This window comes from Macaca thibetana, chromosome 3, assembly GCF_024542745.1.
Source record: "Macaca thibetana thibetana isolate TM-01 chromosome 3, ASM2454274v1, whole genome shotgun sequence".
Taxonomy (NCBI): Eukaryota; Metazoa; Chordata; class Mammalia; order Primates; family Cercopithecidae; genus Macaca; species Macaca thibetana.
The window spans coordinates 51,891,648-51,910,422 of NC_065580.1; the positions used below are offsets into that span (position 1 = coordinate 51,891,648).

Here is an 18,775-nt window from a genome sequence, read left to right on the forward strand (position 1 = left end):
TGATTTTTTTCTTTTTTTTTTTGAGTCGGAGTCTCGCCCCAGGCTGGAGTGCAGTGGTGGGATCTCGACTCACTGCAAGCTCCGCCTCCCGGGTTCACACCATTCTCCCGACTCAGCCTCCCCAGTAGCTGGGACTACAGGCGCCTGCCACCACACCCGGCTAATTTTTGTGTTTTTAGTAGAGACGGAGTTTCACCTTGTTAGCCAGGATGATCTCGATCTCCTGACCTCGTGATCCACCCGCCTCGGCCTCCCAAAGTGCTGGGATTACAGGCGTGAGCCACCGTGCCTGGCCTTGATTTGCATTTCTCTAATGATCAGTGGTGTTGAGTATTTTTTCATGTGATTGCTGGCTGCATGTATGTCTTCTTTTGAGAAGTGTCTGTTCATGTCTTTTGCACACTTTTTAATGGGGTTGTTTTCTTTTGTGAATTTGTTTAAGTTCCTTATGGATTCTGGATCTTAAACCTTTGTCAGATGCATAGTTTGCAAATATTTTCTTCCATTCTGTAGGTTGTCTGTTTACTCTGTTGATAATTTCTTTTGCTGTGCAGAAGCTCTTAGGTTTAATTAGATCCCACTTAGCAATTTTGGCTTTTATTACAATTGCTTCTGGAGTCTTTGTCATGAAATCTTTGCCTATTCCTTTGTCCAGGATAGTATTGCCTACGTTGTCTTCCAGGGTTTTTCTAGTTTGGGGTTTTACATGTAAGTCTTTAATCCATCTTGAGTTGATTTTTGTGTACGGTGTAAGGAAGGGGTCCAGTTTCAATCTTCTGTGTATGACTAGCCAGTTAGCCCAGCACCATTTCTTGAATAGGGAAACTTTTCCCCACTGTTTGCTTTTGTCAGCATTATTGAAGAGCAGATGATCACAGATGTGCAACCTTATTTCTGGGCTTTCTATTCTGTTCCATTGGTCTGTGTGCCTATTTTTGTACCATTACCATGCTGTTTTGGTTATGGTAGCCTTGTAGTGTAGTTTGAAGTCAGGTAACGTGATGTCTCCAGCTTTGTTCCTTTTGCTTAGGATTGCCTTGGCTATTCAGGCTCTTTTTTGGTCCCATAGGAATTTTAAAATAGCTTGGTTTTAGTTCTGTGAAGAATGTCATTGGTAGTTTGATAGGAATAGCACTGAATCTGAAGATTGCTTCGGGCAGTATAGCCATTATAATGATACTGATTCTTCCTATCCATGAGCATGGGATGTTCTTCCCTTTGTTTGTGTCTTCTCTGATTTCTTTGAGCAGTGTTTTGTAGTTCTTATTGTAGAGATCTTTCACCTCCCTGGTTACATGTATTCCTAGATGTTTTATTCCTTTTTTGGCAATTATGAATGGGATTGCCTTTCTGATTTGGCTTTCAGTTTGGCTGTTGGTGGTGCATAGGAATGCTAGTGATTTTCGTACATTGATTTTGTATCCTGAAACTTTGCTGAAGTGTATCAGCTGAAGGAGCTTTTGGGCCAAGACTATGGGGTTTTCTAGATATAGAATCATGTCATCTGCAAACAGAGATAGCTTAACTTCTTCTCTTCCTATTTAGATGTTCTTTATTTCTTCCTCTTGCCTAGTTGCTGTGGCTAGGACCTCCAATACTGTGTTGAATAGAAGTGGTGAGAGAGGGCACACTTGTTTTGTGCCGGTTTTCAAGGAATGTGTCCAGTTTTGGCCCACAGTTGGCTGTGGATTTGTCATGGATGGCTCTTACTATTTTGAGGTATGTTCCTTTGATACCTAATTTATTGAGAATTTTTAACATGAGAAAGTGTTAAATTTTATCAGAAGCCTTTTCTGGGTCTTTTGAGATAATCATGTGGTTTCTGCCTTTAGCTCTGTTTTTGTGATGAATCACATTTATTGATTTGCATATGTTGAACCAGTCTTGTGTCCCGGGGATGCAGCCTACTTGATTGGCCTGAAGTTTTCTTTTTTTGTTGTGTCTCTGCCAAGTTTTGGTATCAAGATGATGCTGGCCTCATAGAATGAGGGTTGGGGAGGAGTCCCTCTTCCTCAATTTTGTGGAATAGTTTCTGTAGGAATGGTACCAGCTCTTTGTACATATGGTAAAATTCGACTGTGAATCCATCAGACCTCAGACTTTTTTTAGTTAGTCAGCAATTCATTACTGATTCAATCTCGGAACTCATTACTAGTCTGTTCAGGGAATCAATTTCTTCCTAGCTCAGTCTTGGGAGGGTGTATGCATCCAGGAATGTATCCATCTCTTCTAGGTTTTCAACTTTTTGTGTATAGAGGTGTTCATAGTAGTTTCTATTTTTTTTTTTCCTGTAGAGTCAGTAGTAACATTTTCTTCTTCGTTTCTAGTTGTGTTTATTTGATCTTCTCTCTTTTCTTCTTTATTAGTCTAGCTAGTGGCCTATTTTATTAATTTTTTTACAAAAAATCCACTCCTGGATTCATTGATCTTCTGAATGGTTTTCATGTCTCTGTTTTCCTCAGTTCAGCTCTGATTTCTGTTACGTCTCATCTTCTGCTAACTTTGTGGTTGATTTGTTCATGCTTTTCTAATTCTTTAAGTTGTAAAGTTAGGTTGTTAATTTGAGATTTTTTGGCTTTTTGATGTCAGCATTTAGTGCTATGAATTTCCCTCTTAACACTGCCTTAGCTGTGCCAGAGATTGTGATATGTTGTATCATTGTTCTCGTTATTTTCAAAGAACTTTTTTTTTTTTTTTTTGAGGTGGAGTCTTGCTGTGTCACCCAGGCTGGAGTGCAGTGGCGTGATCTTGGCTGACTGCTGCCTCCACCTCCTGGGTTCAAGCGATTCTCCTGCCTCAGCCTTCTGAGTAGCTGGGATTACAGGCTCACACTACCCCTACGCCCAGCTAATCTTTGTATTTTTTTTAGTAGAGACAGGGTTTCACCATGTTGGCCAGGCTGGTCTCCAACTCCTAACCTCAAGTGATCTACGTGCCTCAGCCTCCCTAAGTGCTGGGATTACAGGCATGAGCCATCACGCCCAGCCCAAAGAACTTCTTGACTTCTGCCTAAATTTCATGTATTTACCCAAAAGTCATTCAGGAGCAAATTGTTTAATTTCCATGTAATTGCATGGTTTTGAGCGATTTTCGGTCTTCTGTTTTTATGGTACTGTGGTCTGAGAGTGTGTTTGGTATGATTGTGGTTCTTTTACATTTGTTGAAGATTGTTTTATGTCCAGTTATGAGGTCAATATTAGTGGTTGTGGCCAAAGGTCGTTTGCTTGTCTCCTGGGGGCTCCACCCCAGACAGATGCATGTTAGCAATCACTCAGAGCAATCAGCGGAGGTGGGGAGGGTCTAAGCTGTGGGCCTAGCAGGGAGGGTCTGTGCTGTGGGCCCAAGCCAGGGGTTCCCTTGGTGACAAGCAGTGGGGTGAGGGGCAGGGAGACCTGTGGGAGACAGACTGGCTTCCTCTTCTTGGGTTGACTGCAGCTTGTTGGAGGTGTGGATAAGGTGCTTAGGGTCTTTGCTCTTTCATTAATCCAAGGGTGACAAGGGCAGTTCCACTGCAGGGGCAGTGGCAAAGAGGCTCTCAGCTGCCGCTGGAGGCTCTGTGCTTGGAGTTGCCGAGTTGCCTCTGGCTTGATAGCTGTGGCTGGGGATGGCTAGAGGCCCAGGCCTGCCTGGTGAAGAGATATTGGAACAGGTACCCATGTAACAGTCTGGCCACTTTTCCGTAGGGCTGCTGCAGTATGCTTGGGGCCCACTCCAGTCCCTAGTAGACTCGCATTTTCCAGTGTTTGGAGTTATCACCGGTGAAAGCACTTCTCTAGGCAGTGGGGTTTCCCCTGGCTCTGTATTGCTCCCAGGTGGGCTGTTGTCCTGTTTTGCTTTTCTTCATTCTCTGTCGGTCAGGTTGTTTCCTTGATTGGTCCCTATCCGACTAGGTTTCTGGATGTTTCAGTTGAAGGTGTTGTATTTACTCACCTCTTCTGTTCCCCTCCATGAGAGCCACGTACACTAGCTGCTTCTAATCGGCCATATTGGCTTCTCCCACATGGGAAATACGGGAAATGTCAAAAGATCAATCTAGGCTGGGCACAGTGGCTTATGCCTGTAATTCCAGCCCTTTGGGAGGCTGAGGTGGGCAGACTGCTTGAGCTCAGGAGTTGGGGACCAGCCTAGGCAACATGGTGAAACCCTGTCTCTACAAAAAATACAAAAATGAGCTGGATGTGGTGGTGTGCATCCGTAGTTCCAGCTATTTGGGGAGCTAAGGCAAGGGGATGGTTTCAGCCTGAAGGAATTGAGGCTGCAGTGAGCTGTGATCGTGCTATTGCACTGCAGCCTAAATGACAATGTGAGACCCTTTCTCAGAAAAGGAAAGACCAGTCTCTATTTTTAAAAATATGTGAAGCACAGAACAGTAAAGTGAATTCTACCAAAAAAATACTGTATTTGGAACTCACTATGACATAGGACTATATAACTTCTGATTACCAATATTTAAGAGGAAATGGTTTTTGTTCAAAAGTGATCTGAACTGTCCCAGTTAGATCAATCATGAATGCCTCTCAGAAGGGAACCAAAACAAGCTGATTTTTGAAGGCTTATTCTATAATAACAGTGGTCACATACTTTTAATGTAATTGGTGAGCTGCAACTAGTGCCTATAGATAACACATTAGACATTAATAGCTGAAAGTTAGTTCCCAAATAGGTATGTTTTTACTAACTTGCTTAAATACTAGTGAGCCAAACTGTTTCTTCAACTGATAGGTTGCCATGAGTATGAAGCATTATTTTAAGGTGCCTAACATTGTCCTTGTTTTTTTTTCCCAGTTGCTTTGGTGACTTCATTTTGGCTCAGTGTATACAACAGTCAATTGAGATTCATGTATACAGCAGTCAGTTGAGATTCCAGTGAAAATTATTCTCCATCTATAGCAGTACAGGCGTATGGAGCACTGCTGCTTTTATTTAAATTATTGCCCCCATGGCAATAATTTTCCTACTTTGTAGAATCTTGTGATTAGTAATTCTGTAATGTCATGTTGTTTCATATGTAAATGGCTTATGTGAAATATGCGGTGGAGTTGGATTAGTCAAGAAGCAGGAATTGCCTTTATTTTAGGGCCAGCTCCCAGGGATAAAAAACAATAGTGAAAACCTGACCCTTCAAGCCCTCCATACCTATTCCTATGTAAAAGCAATAAATAAAGTTTACCTTCAAGTCCAACTTATATGTAGTAGGGTTACAGACTCCCCTGCTATTTAAAGAGTAATTATGGGCTGGGCATGGTGGCTCACGACTATAATCCCAGCACTTTCAAAGGCGGAGGCAGGTAGATCACTTGAAGTCAGGAGTTCGAGACCAGCCTGGCCAACATGATGAAACCCCATCTCTACTAAAAATACAAAAATTAGCCCGGTGTGGTGGCAGGCAGCTGTAATCCAAGCTACTCAGGAGACTGAGCCAGGAGAATCGCTTGAACCCTGGAGGCGGAGGTTGCAGTGAGCTGAGATTGAGCCGCTGCATTCCATCTAGCCTGAGCGACAAAGTGAGATCCTGTCTCAAATAAATTAAATAAATAAATAAGTAAGTAAAGGGTAATCATCAACATGGTTTCTTGGTATTTGAAATTCATTTAAAAAGACTGATGTGTTTCTTTCCAGATTAAAGTTTAAAATGTAAATGTCTGATTGACATAGAACATTGATTAAAATTGTTGCAGTCAATGTAAAGTGACTCATATTGGATTTCAGTTTTGAGTAGGGAAGAGAAGGCAGTGAAAGAAGAACTCTACATCATTGAAGTGATAGATGAGCCCCTTTGTGGAAGGGAGAGCACTCACACAAAAGATTAATGGCATGAAGATTACCATTCACTTCTCAGTTATGCATATGTTTAATTATTCTATTTATATATATTTGGCCACAAACCAAGTCTGAACAAATTAAAGAGAGCTGAAATTAAATATCTTTTCTAATCACAATGGTATGAAACTAGACATCATTAATAGGAGAAATCTTGGAAATTTCGCAAATATGTGAAACTTAACCAACATGGTCCTGAACAACCAATGGATCAAAGGAGAAATCAAAAATATCTTGGGACAAATGAAAATGGAAACAAAATGCATTTTGTTTAAACAAGGAAGTAAAAGATCTATACAATGAAAACTATAAAACATTAATAAAACATTAATGAAAGAAACAAAGACACAAATAAATGGAAAGATATTCCGTGTTCATGAATTGAAAGAATATCATTAAAAGGTCCACACTACCCAAACCAGCCTTCAGATTTAATGCAATCTCTACCAAAATTCCAATGTCATTTTTCACAGAAATAGAAAAAAAATCCTAAAATTCATATGGAACTACCAAAATCTCTGAATAGCCAAGGCAATCTTGAGCAAAAATAAAGCTAGAGGTATCACACTACCTAATTTTAAACTATATTACAGAGCTACATGATGATTAAAATGGCATGGTGCACTGGCATTGACCAATGAAACAGAACAGAGAGCCCAGAAATGAGCTCACACATTTATAGTCAATTGATTTTCGACAGAGATGCCAGGAACACATAGTGGAATAAGGACAGTTCCTTCAATAAATATGTATTAGTAAAACTGGATATCCACATGCAGAGAATGAAATTGGACCTTTATCTCACACCATATGTGAAAATCAAATTAAAATAGATTTAAAACTTAAATGTAACACCTGAAACTAAAACAAATTAAAGAAAACAGGAAAATCTGAGGAATAACTTTTTTGGATTTCATCCCAAGAGCTCAGACTACAAAGCAAAAATAGACAAATGTGATTACATTTATCTAAAAAGCTTCTGAACAGCAAAGAAAACAAGAGTGGAGTGACAACCTCTGGATTGGGGAAAATATTTACAAGCCATACGTCTGATACGGGGATTAACATCCAAAATATATAAGGAACTCAAATCAATAACAAGAAAACAACCTGATTTAAACATAGGCAAAGGACCTGAATAGACATTTCTCAAAAGAAGACATACAAATGACCAACAGATATGTGAAAAAATATTCAACATCACTATACGTCAGGGGAATGCAAATTAAAACCACAATGAGATTTCACCTCACACCTGTCAGAATGACTTATCAAAAAGATGAAATATACCGAGTGTGAAAGACGATGTACAGAAAAGGGAACCCTTGTATACTGTGGTTGGAATGTAAATTAGACAGCCATTATGGAAAACTGTATGGATGTTTCTCAAAAACCTAAAAATAGAACTACCACATGATCCAGCAGTCCCACTTCTGGGTACATAACCTAAGAACTTGAAATCAGTATGTCAAAAAGATATATGCACTTCGTTGCAGCATTACTTACAAAAATAGCCAAGTTATGGAATCAATCTAAATGTCCACCAACATTTAGACTGGCAGATGGATAAGGAAAAGATGGTACACATACACAATGGAATGCCATCCAGCCTTCAGAAAGACAGGAATTCTGTTAATTGCAACAACATAGATGAACCTAGAGAACATTATGCTAAGTGAAGTAAGCCAGACACAGAAAGACAAATACCACATGACCTCACATATCTGTTGTCTAAAACAATCGAACACATAGAAACAGAGTAGAATGGTAGTTAGCAGCAGCTACGGGGTGGAGGGAATAGAGAGATGTTGGTCAAAGGGTACAAAGTTGCAGTTAGGAGAAATAAATGATAAGTATTTAAGGTGATGGGTATGCTGATTACCTTGATTCAGTCATTCCACACTGTTTACATAAAACATTACTGTGTATCCCCTTATTATATATTGTTGTAATTCATCAAAGGTAAACATTAAAAAATGAAACAGATTGGCACCATTTTCGGGGAGGGAGACTTCCTTTTATGTGTTTGTTTTTGCAGCCTGGCCTTGTGGAGTGACAAACCTAGAGTAAAGCTAGCTATGCAGTTGTCTGAATCTGGCAAAACCAAACTCCACACGAAGATGGCCATCATTTACTAAGGCTCCCCTGTACTCAAGCGCCACTCCACCATGTGATGATACTGCAAACAAAAATGTTCCACCATGCACCCTTTGGCAGCCTTTCTGTTGTTGGCACAGTCTTATACCTGTATGCAATCCCTTCCTGCTGGAACACAGGCCTGCTTTTTCTATCTCTATCTGCTTCTGGAAGTGACGGACCTCTGGTTAGCATCCTATTTATAGCAACCACTGCTGTATTTGAAGATAATTAAGTTCAACTCATTCTCTTGCTCTAAGCATTTTAGTCATATCTGTTGTTCTTCTATACACTATCACCAATATCTCTACGTCATTCTCAGAATATGGAAACACTTAACTTGCTTTTTGAAAAAGATTCAGCATGATGTAGCCAGTGATCTCATTTATTAGAAAATATCAGGTGTTAGCTAGTTTTGGCATATCTCTTTCCTATAAATATTTCACATTCCTTTAATATATTCTTTAAAGAGCAATTATAAACATTTATAAATTATAAATAGTATTTCGTGGAGCATCAGCTGGTATCATTTGTTGATCCAAATTAAAGTCTTTCCAAACCTCATCATCTGGAGGAAAAATTGCATACCATGTGTACTGTTACATAACCATTTCCACAGTCAGAATTCTGTTGGACTGATCTGATTAAATAGCACAAGAGCAGAGAGATCTTTGCCAAGAATTTGTATAGGAAAAGCAGCATTTTCTGCCATTGCAAAGTATAAAATGCTATTTCAGGATCCATTATTGATGCATTCATTTACCAGGCAAAACATGTGAGTGGATGGAGAGTTGAGAGACTGGGAGGGACCTTGAGAGGCCAGAGAGTAGAACTTGTATGATTCATCTAAGACAGATGGTTGTCTATTTCATTCTCAATAATCTTTAGGTAAATGGATTCTAAAATTCCTTCAGTAATCCTCCTGGCATCTAAATCACTTTTTAAAATGTAATTTTTAAACATTGTTTTCTGCTAACACTTATCAAAAAATAATGTCTTTTATACCATTAAAGGGAAAAATTACAAAGGATTGAAATAGCAGCATTGGTGGGGAGAGGGGTACAAAATCAAAGAGTGTAATTTAGTGCATCGGTGTTGAAAAGGGCTGCTTTTTCTTTTACAGGTCATTATCCAGCTCAGGAAAACCTGATGTTCCTTGTTCTCTGTACATGAAGGAGCTACAAGGCTTCATTGCCAGAGTTATGAGTGACTATTTTAAACACTTCGAATGCTTGGATTTTGTCTTTGACAACACCGAGGCTATTGCCCAAAGAGCAATTGAACTTTTTATCCGCCATGCCAGTCTCATAAGACCTCTTGGTGAAGGTGGGAAAATGCGACTTGCTGCTGATTTTGCACAGGTACATTGATGAATTACTACAAAAGAAAAAATGTTTTGGCCTATTATCCGTTAAATGAATTAATTATCTATTAAATGAAATTTAATACCTATTAAATGAAAGACTGTTTTCATCAGTGTTTTTAAAGAGTTGCAGCACAAAGAAAAGTAAGCCCACTTAAGCATAAATGGTTAAAAAAAAAAAAAGGAGAAGTTTAAAGATACTTTTATACCAGGTATATTTTTCTTTGTATTTAACAAAATAATTATCCCTCTCTTTGGTATTTCAAGGTTAAGGTGAAATAACTCATTCCACAGGAAAGCAGCCCTTCCCATTTTTACTTAATATGGGATTTTCTCACTATTTTACTGTCACAATAGGTCAAATCTTGCTGGCCAATAATGTAGGCAATGAAATCATATTTCAAACAGTGAAAAGAGACCGCTTGTTGCCCTGTCACTGTTCCAAGGCAGTTTTCCCATTCATTTAAATGCACAGTAGGCCAGGTAGACAGAGTCTGATTATTTGTTCTCTCTCTATCAGGTAGAGTACAGTTCTTCTCTGTGGCTAGCCTTGAAATCATTTCAAGCTATCTGATGTGTGTGAGAGATAGAATGACATTAAAATAGCAAAACATTATCAGCACTTATAGAAAGCATTTTCTTTGTCCTTTAGATAGATTTTTTAAAGCCTTTCAGTAGTATCAGAGGCAATGAAGAAAAACCCCAAATACGCTTTCATTAAAAGATTCAGAAACAAAGATGATTGTTATTTTTGTATAGCATACCAAGGGTAAAATCTTTTATTTTATTTTATTTATTTATTTATTTTTTGAGACGGAGTCTTGCTCTGTCACCCAGGTTGGAGTGCAGTGGCACGATCTCGGCTCACTGCAACCTCCACCTCCTGGGTTCGAGTGATTACTGTGCCTCAGCCTCCTCAGTAGCTGGAACTACAGGCATGCGCCACCACGCCTGGGTAATTTTTGTATTTTTAGTACCGACAGGGTTTAACCATATTGGCCAAGCTGGTCTCAAACCCCTGACCTCGTGATCCACCCGCCTCGGCCTCCCAAGTGTTGGGATTACAGATGTGAGCCACCACGCCCAGCCGGGTAAAATCATTTTTAAGCCTTTCAAAGCTATTAGCTTTACTAGTCTAAATAGTTACTGAAATGAATTCTTCATAGCAGTTTGCCAGATCCTCCCTGCTTATAAAGATAAATGTTAATGTCAATATTTATTCTTGTGTGTATCTGGGAGTGTGTCTTGCTTCATTATTTCTGCATGGAGGAAAGGACTTGGACAGACTGCTTGCATCAGGTCAGTGGTTGTCAGGTGCTCACGCAGACTTGATACACTTTCAAAAAAGGAACAGGTAACACAAACCTAAACTTTCAAGAGCCTGGTTCATTGCAAATTAACTGATGCAGCAGTTAGTCATTTTCATTTCCAGATAACATTCCTGGGGCCATTAGACCATAGAAATGAGCCTTCATTTGGAAAATATGCTTGTAGTAGCCACAGCATAAAAACAGAAATTAAATGTTACCGTTAATATGGCTCTTTTTACCTTTTACATTTTATGAACTTCATTCTTAGGCACCCGTACATTTTACTTTGTTTTACAGATACACTTAGCTTAAAGAAAATTATTTGTCAATAGTGTCTTATTTGTCCCTTACTGGAGTTTCAGATTATTTGTTAAAAATCTGGTGACGTACTAGAACCTCCTCTTATTTGTTTAAAAAAAAAAAAGTGTAAACTATACTCAGATGGTCTCTGTTCTCCTCTTCCGCTTTCCTCCTTAATTTTGTTTTTCTTTTTGTTTCATCTTCTTTCCCTGGACTCTCTCCCCTACCAGCTTATTTGCATTCTGCTCCAGCTGGTTCTTGAGTCACTTTCCTGGAGGCAGCACTTCAAGTCCAATTAGAGTGGCAGCCGAGCAGGAGATGGCCAAAACGAGAGTGCTGTAGGAGAGAGGCTTGTTTTTGTTTTTTTATTTTAATATGTTCCCTTATGGGTCTTGAAAGATGGAAAGTATTGTCCTTTAACCCTTGCTGCTGCGGCTAACAGCTACTCAAAATGCATAGCATCCAGTGGCAGGGGTGAGCTTCCACCTTCCAAAAAACTGCATTATTCAAAATGTTATTTGGCATCGTTTTTTCTTAAGACATGTTGTTCAATAAGCCAAACTTTTCTGGGTCCCTTCCCTTAAGGTAAATTAAACCCATCAGTCATTATTACTAACGTATGCTCAAAAGCCTCTGTTTTCTGTTCTTTAAATATAGAAGAAGCATTAAAACACACAGCATTTACTCAGTGTTAAGCCCTGCAGTTTGCGGCAGGCAGTGTGGTATTGAAAAGCAGATTCCTTTGGTCACCCCTGTACAGTGTGTCCCAGTTTCAAAACATCCTGGCACTCACCTTGGGGATGGCTCCAGTCCTGTGGATCATGGGTACAGCAAAGACAGGCGGAGGCACTATCATAATTAATCAGATCTGTGATCAGTATCTGGCAAATACTGTTCTACTGTTATGTCATGATCTCCCCCACCCACTTTTTAAATTAAAACTTGAATTTCAAGGTTTTACTTCATTTGGTTTGGTTTCTTGCCACAGTTGCAATTATGTGTTGTACCTCAGCTTTCAGTATCACATTTGGTTGGAAGTGTTTTTCGGGGTCAGTCAAAACATTTAAATAGCATTACCCTAACATTTATATTCATGACAGGCATCAACTGGGGACTAGAGGGCTTTTCAACTGCCTTATTATTGAAAGTTCTATCAATTCATATTCAAAATTAAAGCCATTGAGGTCACTGAAATAAAAAATACACAAATATTCCATGGGTTTAAAAACTGTTCTTATGATAAAAGTGCCTGCAATTCTAGTGTAAATAACAAAAAGAGAAAGCTCAAGAAGGGACCTGTAGACCAGGTTTGGGAATACTGGTTATTTGCCATAAAGTCCAATTGCAAAGACAGATAATGACGTATTTTAAGGATTTCTTTAAGAATCCTAACTTCTCCTCACTGGCACCAGTGCAGGAAAGAGAAAGTAGTTGCAGGGTGCCATCTGGAGGGATCATGGTGAGGGAAGTACCTGACATCCAGCCCCCTTAGGAATCCAGGTCATGGGCATGAGGTGGTTTCCTACAGGTAATTAATTCCCTGCTGTGCCCACATGGTCTCAGTGCCCACGCTGATCACACAGCAGTTTTGAAATCACTAAGCCTGTCCACAACACTGGGGTTCTGCTGATTCTGAATCTCTTGGGGTCTTGTCCACAGTGTCCTCTGAAGCACATACTCCCCCTCCACCCCTCAGTTTATTTTCTTACCTGAAGGAAAGAGTGGCTGTTGAAGTTGGTATTAAATTATTTAGTGGTACTTCTAGCAGTCTCTATTTATAGGTCTTCTGGTGCCCTTTAAGTATACGTTTATATCTATTTCACTTTGTGCCTAAAAATATTAATTTAGAAAAGAAAACAAGACAATCAAAATTCTAATTTTTGTTCTAATTCCTATTGCCTTTTCTTCTCCTGAGCAGTGTCAGGGCAGGAGTGCCCTAGGAGTATCCAAAGAAGCCCTGTGGTTAACCAAATGTCTGTGGTAGGGAAGGAACAGCTATGTAATTAGTTCACCGTGCCTGCAGCTGACCGCTCATTCTCTCCAAACGGGGGCTGGAGAGAAGCAGTTGCACATGCCACTTTTGTATCCACTGCTAATGGCAGAGTCACCTCCTCTTAACTGAACACTCTTGCCCTTTAAAACGTGGCCTTTATTGTTTAATGGAATTCTGGAAGAAGAAAACGATTTACAATATCCTAGAGATCCTTTATGGATAAAAAATTTATTTTAAACATTTAACATTTTGAAATTGTCCTATGGCATAGAAATCTTTTACATAATCATACATTTTACAGCAATTCGAGGTCATATTTTCTCATATCATAACTTTTTCCTAGCCATTTATTTGTTTTAACATTTGGTCCTGCTCAAGTGCTAAGGCAAAGGTTGTCTTTGAAGACAGTGATTCCACTAGAGTAGTTGAGAAATTGACAAAAACAGTTCATGAAAAATATAGTTTCAGTATGTAAGAAACCATTATATATATAAAGTTAGGTATTTGAATAGAATTATATCAAAGATACAATGATAATCACATTTTTCCTTTGTGCTCAGTGTAAAGTAAGTGACACATATGGAAAGAAACCAGAAATTCCTACCCAGTGAAGAAATGAAACAGGTTCCAAAGAACAGCCTATCACCTACTATCTTTTGAGTTGGGCACACTGGCTTACAACTGTTCTGTTTTGCATTGTTGGCAAGAATCCTTTTTCTTCCTTAAATTTTTATTTTTATATTTATTTATGATTCTTCATTTTATAGAGTTTCCCAACCATGTAAGGTTTCCTTCTAGGACATACAGTATGCAATCCATGTCTTTAGTATGTTATAAGAGAAATTAACCTGGTTACTATTCATCCTCAAGACCATCCCAAGGAAGCTGCCTCCAACTCTCTCTTGACACTAAGGTCATAAGTTTGACGTAGCATTTATCATTTTGCTTAATAACAATCATCATGTGTGTATGTATACATGTTTATATATGTATATGTAGACATATACACAAATACTTTTGATTTTGTTGATAATAATCATATTGTTTGAATAAATAAATATCTCCTTCTTCATTAAATTTGAGAATTTAGTGATAGCAAGACAGTCTAATCATCTAATCATCTTATCCTCATACCTAGCTTGTACCTAGCACTAAGGCAGTCAAAGTGTCTCTCAAATGAATGATCGATTGGGTCTCTATAGTGTACCCATGGCAAGGAGAATTTAAGCAATTTTTTGTAAGGGTGGCCAGCAGGACAGAAGCCTTACATCATATGTGCTTCTTGAAGAAAGGTGCTGTACTACCAGGGAGCAGCCTATTCTCAACCATTTTCTAAATCATTCTTTACCAGAGTGCTATTTATAGCAAGAGTGGAGAAGCAGTCTATCACCTGAGTAGCATGTATGTGAAAAGTTTGCATATGCACTTGGTAGAAAAGAACAGGTAGCCTAATTAATGACAAGCAGAATTTCCAGTCAAAGGAGGAAAATAAAGAGAAGTGAAACCAAGATTTGCTAAATTCTCCAGTTAGGTAGCATATTAATTTATTAATAATTGAAAAGAGAAAAATTTTTAAACAGTGATAATAATTGCTGACAATTAACAGCACTTTTTATATGCTCTGCACATAAAGCTTTGTGGAATTATCTTTTAATTTGCATTATTCTGTTAAGTAGATACTATTATCTCCATTTTATAGATGAGAGACCTGAGACTTAAAGAGGTTAAATAACTTGTCCAGGGTCACAAACTGGTAACTAGTATCAGCATTTGGAATGCTGATATAGATGTGCTACTAAAAGCTCCAGAGTTAGTCCTTTTAATTACTTGAGCCACACTAACTGATAAAAATTGTCATCGTTTATATTGAATGTAAAAAGACTTGTAATGCCTGAAGTATAGGCGTGCAGTCTTGAAAATTTTCCTTTTCCTTATTTTTCAATGGATAAATGATCTAAACTTTTTCCTTTCATATAACAAAAATGGTTTTTTTGTTTTTTTTCATGAAGGAATTGCCTCATCTTGGGCCCTCTCTTAGTAAATAAATGCAAAAATTATGTAAGTGCTTGCCTTTTAATAAATTTAGTTGGCTTTCACAACTTGTCTTACAGTCCAGATAAAATTAGGTTTACTGCAAGCTACAACTTTCTGTGATCCAGGTCTGTCCCATATTCCCCTAATGATTCCAACATTAAAACAATGGAGTATCTTTTAATATTTCAGATGGAGTTGGCTGTGGGTCCATTCTGTAGACGAGTATCTGATTTAGGAAAGTCCTATCGAATGCTGAGATCATTCAGGTAAGACCGAATTCTTTGTTCATACATTCATATCCTCCAGGCAAGTAAATCCTTTCTGTGCGGGTCGAACGTCATAAAATTGCCAGTATTCAACCATTTTTGATCTACAACAATGGCAGTTTCATGATTTCATCTTAGAAAGTATTCAAATCGGAAACCCACATAGAAATTTATGCAATGACTAATAAATTAGAGGGTATGTGTATTTTCTTAGTCACAGTTCACAAGATTAAGCTGGTAAATTATGCTTTTAAGAAAAGAGGATTTTTTTTTTTTATTTTTAGCTTCTCATTCTTACAGAAGGGTAATACTAGGCAATTCATAATTATATAGACATCTTTTTCTGAAATGTTCATTTGTTCATTTATCATTTTTAACCCAGTCTACTTCTAGCAGGTCATAAGTTACATTCCAGTATATGGATATGATAAAAACTTTTCAATGAAGTATTAAAAGAATCAAGTTCATGGCCGAGCACAGTGGCTCATGCCTGTAATCCCAGCACTTTGGGAGGCTGAGGCGGGCGGATCACCAAAGGTCAGGAGATCGAGACCATCCTGGCCAACATGGTGAAACTCTGTCTCCACTAAAAATACAAAAATTAGCTGGATGTGGTGGTGCGCGACTGTAGTTCCAGCTACTGGGGAGACTGAGGCAGGAGAATCGCTTGAACCCGGGAGTCGGAGGTTGCAGTGAGCCAAGATCACGCCAGTGCACCCCAGCCTGGCAACAGAGCGAGACTCTGTCTCCAAAAAAAACAACAAGAAGAATCTAGTTCAATGATGAAGTGCAGAGAACAACTATAAATGTAATAGGTAACTTAGCCTAATGCAGTAGAGCACAAAATTTCGTATTAGGTGGAGAAATCACTTTACAAAGATACACAAGAGTTGATTCATATTCATGATCTAACAGAAAGAAAAGTCCTTGTCAGGGCTGAACACTTAGATTTTTTTCAACTCAGATTTTAAGAAACATTTAATAACATTGAATAATGACTGGGGTCTTTACTAGCTGATTTTTAAAAGATAAGGAGATGTTATTCATATGGCTGTTTATTCAATAAACCAGAACTTTGTAAGTTTTTTACATCATAGCACACACAGAGGAAGATATTTTCTTTTGTTTTGTTTTTTGAGATGGAGTCTTGCTCTGTCACCAGGCTGGAGTGCAGTGGCACGATCTCGGCTCACTGCAACCTCCACCTCCCGGGTTCAAGCAATTCTCCTGTCTCTGCCTCCTGAGTAGCAGGGATTACAGGAACACACCGCCACACCCAGCTAATTTTTGTATTTTTAGTATAGACGGAGTTTCATCATGTTGGCCATCAGGATGGTCTCGATCTCCTGACCTCGTGATCCATCTGCCTCTGCCTCCTAAAGTGCTGGGATTACAGGCGTGAGCCACTGCGTCTGGCCGAAGAAGATATTTTCATTTAAAAAGGTGGCCAACCCTGATAGCTGAGGGGATCAACATAATATTTTGTGACCATAGCATACCAGATGGGAGACCTTTATATAAACTGTCCATAATATCCAAGAGCATAATGGTTGAAGATTTCTCTATAAGAATAAGATAACAGAGTACAGGTATGCAGCTTTCTAAAAACCAACTCAGTACTGGAAACTCGAGGATCAATAAACAGTATGTCCTTTAAATGATCACTTTGCTCTCTTATGTCATCTAACTTTGGTAGTAGAAACTTCTGGTGGAGTATAAGAAATATAAGAATCCAATATTGTTGATTGAGAGGGGAGCTTTATATTTTACCTCAACAGTTTGTAATTAGCACAGGCCTTTTTTTTTTTTTTTTTTTTTTTTTTTTTAAATGGCAACACAAGAGTCAGGATTTTATTTTTTCTCAAATGAAAGATCACTGCCCATCTGTACAGATATGGGTTTTAGGAAAACTTAAAGTGAGTTCGCAAATGCTTTCAGATACCTTCTTTGAATCAACTCAGATCTTTTTAAAACTGTTTAAGTATTTTGTTGAAGCTATGGAGTTCTGCACTACCAAACATGGGCGAGTTGAAGGATGATGAGGTACTGAGGTTGCCAATCCATTGGTCATCTGTCTGTACCATAACTTTACTAAAACCCCCGTACAGTCATTTACTCTGAGTAAGATGGTGACACAGCAGTCCTAGCTGGGTAATAAAATGTTGCCCTGGCTGGCTGAGTCAGTTAACATACTGGAGGATATTAACCATCTAGTTATTGAAAAAGGTATGAGAAAAGCTGTGATTTGGCATTGCTGTATGAAGATTTGGGTTTTTTTGTTTTTTTTTTTTGAGACAGGGTGCCACTCTGTCACCCAGGCTAGAGTGCAGTGGTGCGATCTCCATCTCAGCTTACTGCAACCTCCACCTTCCATGCCCAAGTGATCATCCCACCTCAGCCTCCTGAGTAACTGGGACTACAGGTGTGCACCACCATGCCCAGCTAATTTTTATATTTTTTGTAGAAATGGGGTTTCTACAAAACTAGGAGTTGCCCAGCCTGGTCTTGAATTTCTGAGCTCAATCTATCTGCCCGCCTCAGCCCCCCAAACTGCTGGGATTACAAGTGTGACAGGTATAAGCCACCACGCCTGGCCTAGGCTATTATTTTTTATAGCCCCATTCCCATGTTTAGTTGTTTATTGCATGTGCATGTATAAAATAATGCTAATTCAGCCTGGCCAACATGGTGAAACACCATCTCTACCAAAACGTACAAAAATTTGCCAGGCATGGCAGCACACGCCTGTAGTCCCGCTACTTGGGAGGCTGAGGTGGGAGAATCGTTTTAACCCAGGAGGCAGAGGTTGCAGTGAGCCGAGATTGTGCCACTGCACTCCAGCCTGGGCGACAGAGTGAGATCCTGTACCACCCACTGCCCCTGCCAAAAAAAAGTAGTGCTAAGTGTCCTGTTTGCTGAGGCAGGATGGCCTTCATGTAAGTACTCTTAAAGTTGTGTCACAGTATGGAGGTAAAAGGTCTGAGGATAAGTTTCACTTAAGACATCTATTTTAAACCATTTAAGATGGGAATTTTCTGCCAACCCTTTCCAATTCTCACATGAGAAAAAGAATCTCTAAAGGAACTTTAAAGTTTGAGCGACATCTTCTAGTACCTATTTATAGAATCAAGAATCGATTGATCAATGTATAATTTTAATAGTTCTACTTTTATTTATATCTAGCTTCTCATGGAGTAACAGGTTTCAAATTTTTGACTATGACCCACAGTAAAAGATACTTTCTATTGTAATTTGGCATATACTTGCATGCAAACATGTGAACACACTCAAATCTACATACATATACATGGATACCCATACATATGGTTCATGAAACAGTAATTACCGTTACTTCATGTGATAACCTCTAACATTTCTATTTCATTTGATTGTTTTAACTCACTAAATTAGTGTAATGACCCACTCATGGCTTGCATCCAGCAATTTCTCAACTTTCTCACAGGGCCCTTAACTCTTGAACTTCAGTTGCTCTAGTGACAGGGAGACAGGGTTTTTCCTTTCCACAAACTGAAGATTTATGCCCTTTTCTCTT

At 38.8% G+C, this 18,775-nt stretch overlaps 1 protein-coding gene across 1 annotated transcript in view; it reads left to right on the forward strand.

Annotated features, from left to right (window-relative positions):
- The window catches only part of COG5 (component of oligomeric golgi complex 5), a 368,980-nt gene that overhangs the window by 326,226 nt on the left and 23,979 nt on the right, over positions 1–18,775 (forward strand). Inside the window, exons 18-19 of the mRNA XM_050785204.1 lie at positions 9,080–9,317; positions 15,146–15,222. Of these exons, the coding sequence (XP_050641161.1) occupies positions 9,080–9,317; positions 15,146–15,222 (315 nt within the window). The remainder of the gene's footprint in view (positions 1–9,079; positions 9,318–15,145; positions 15,223–18,775) is intronic.